The sequence below is a fragment of the Sinocyclocheilus grahami genome, unplaced genomic scaffold, assembly GCF_001515645.1.
Source record: "Sinocyclocheilus grahami isolate Dianchi unplaced genomic scaffold, SAMN03320097.WGS_v1.1 scaffold1425.1, whole genome shotgun sequence".
NCBI lineage: Eukaryota > Metazoa > Chordata > Actinopteri > Cypriniformes > Cyprinidae > Sinocyclocheilus > Sinocyclocheilus grahami.
Window position 1 is genome coordinate 160,324 of NW_015506604.1, and position 2,260 is coordinate 162,583.

The 2,260-nt window shown below is 32.5% G+C and overlaps 1 protein-coding gene across 1 annotated transcript in view; it reads right to left on the bottom strand.

Moving 5' to 3' along the window:
- Nucleotides 1-744: 744 nt before the first annotated feature.
- LOC107570196 (endothelin-1 receptor-like) overlaps nt 745-2,260 on the bottom strand; it is a 10,377-nt gene continuing 8,861 nt past the window's right edge. The window contains exons 5-7 of the mRNA XM_016256401.1: nt 2,013-2,146; nt 985-1,093; nt 745-899 (exon numbers count right to left, since the gene is read on the bottom strand). Coding sequence (XP_016111887.1) covers nt 756-899; nt 985-1,093; nt 2,013-2,146 — 387 coding nt within the window. The 3' untranslated portion in view covers nt 745-755. The remainder of the gene's footprint in view (nt 900-984; nt 1,094-2,012; nt 2,147-2,260) is intronic.

Consider the following 2,260-nt stretch of genomic DNA (forward strand, 5'->3'; position numbering starts at 1 on the left):
AACATTTAAAAGTTAGATGAACGTCCAACTAAAATGTTTCAGAAAAAAAGGTTCATGAACGGTGTATAAATATTGTTTTTGTGCTAACGTTTTGAGAACATTATTAGTTAGTCTAACTTAAAAAAAAGCATTAAATCAACATCCAACTAAAATATTTCAGGAAAAACGTTCAATGAACAATGCATATAGAATCTTTTTGTGCTAACATTTTGAGAATGTTATTAGTTTAACATTTAAAAAACATTGGAAGAATGTCCAGAAAAAACATTTCAGAAGAAAAAAAATAAAGTTTTGCGAATGACGTATAAATAACGTTTTTGTGGTAACGTTTCGAGAACATTATTAGTTTGTCTAACATTTAAGAAAACGTGAGAAGAATGTCCAGAAAAAACATTCCATGAACAATTTATCAACACTGTGCGTCGAAACATTTTGAAAACGTTAATAAAGAAAGATAAATGTTCTTTTAATGTTACAGGAAGAACGTTTATGAATAACTTTTAGCTTTGTTTTTAACTTTTTAATAATAACGTTTATTAAGAACCTTTCCAGAACGTTCTGAGCACATTCCCTGTCCGAAATCACATCTGAAAGCATGTTTAAAATTTATATTTATATAACAATATATGATGCATGCTAAAAAGATGCACTTTCATAATAGTAGGCACAATTAACCAGTGCAGTTATAAATATATATGTTCATATTTGTGTAGTTAAGGTTGAAGCGGTGTGTGTGTGTGTGTGTGTGATTGAGGTCAGTTGTAGCTGTCCTTGCGCAGCGCGGTCCGGTCCGATAAGCCGTTCTGATCAGGGCTCTTGTACTGGAAGCTGGTCCCGTTCAGGGGCACGACGCTGCTCAAGAGTGAGCCGGCCGGATAACACCAGCAACACAAACACGACTGACAGAGACAGAGAGACAGCAGAGATTAGATCCTCACAGCATCACTGCGCTCTGTTATCACACTCCTCTAGAGCTCTCTGTACCCTGAAGCAGTTCTTGAACTTCTTGCTGACGAAGTAGAGGATTATGGGATTGATGCAGGAGTTGATGGTGGCCAGATTTATGCTCAGGTAATCGAACACCAGCAAGAAACTGAGACACAAAAACAACAACACAAATAAGTGAAAATCAATAAACTGCACAAAATACACATTAAAGAATTGCATTTCTTATTTCATTGATGCATTACTATAAAATATGCTAGATTTTCTAATAGTATGGCTTTGTGTGTGTTATTATAGTTAATTAAAACTAATGAAAAAACTTTGTTTTTTTGTTGAAATAAAATATTAAAAAATATATTATTATTATAATTTTATTTTATTGAAATAAAAAGTATTTCTATTTTTTAATATAAAAACTAAACATATTAATACAACTTCATTTTTAAAGTTAGCCTAAAGATGTTTTATTTGCTTTGGCTTTTGATTAAGCCTGAATATTGTGAATGATTTGCTTAATTTGTAAGCATTTTTGATGTTATTTTAACATTGTTATGTTCATGCTATTATTGTATTGTTTTAGTCCAACTTTAAAAGTTACGTTTTATTAGTAAGTTACATTTTTATTAATACATTTGTTTTACTTGTATGTTTGTTAGAATATCTGTAATGTTATTTTAACGTTATGTTCATGCTCTTATAGCATTGCTTTAGTCCAACTTTAAAATGTAAGTTTTATTAATACGTTTATTTTTTATTAATAAATATGGTTTTATTTGTATGTTTGTAAATATTTGATAATGTTATTTTCCACATTGTTATGTCATGCTCTTATGGTATTGTGTTAGTCCAACTTTAAAAGTTAAGTTTTGTTAGGACGTTTAATTTGTATTAATAAAAAAAAATTATTAGTTTTATTTATTTTAGTACATCAAGATAAACTAAATTAAAATGAGAAATGATGCCTCAGCAACTAGCTGAAATCAAATTTAAAAAAAGAAATAAAAGTTTGCGTGCATGCATGCATGCGTGTGTGTGTGTGTGTGTGTGTGTGTGTGTGTGTGTGTTACTTCAGCAGGTCGCAGCGGCCGACGTCGTTCTGAAAATAAACCATCTTCTTCAGGATGCGACTGAGATGCAGCGGAAACCAGCAGAGAGCAAAGATCAGCACCAGAGAAAACACGGCCTTCGCCACCTCACGCCTCTGATCACACACACACACACACACACACACACACTCTCTCTCTCACACACACACACACTCTCTCACACACACACACTCTCTCTCTCTCACACACACACACTCACTCTCTCTCAC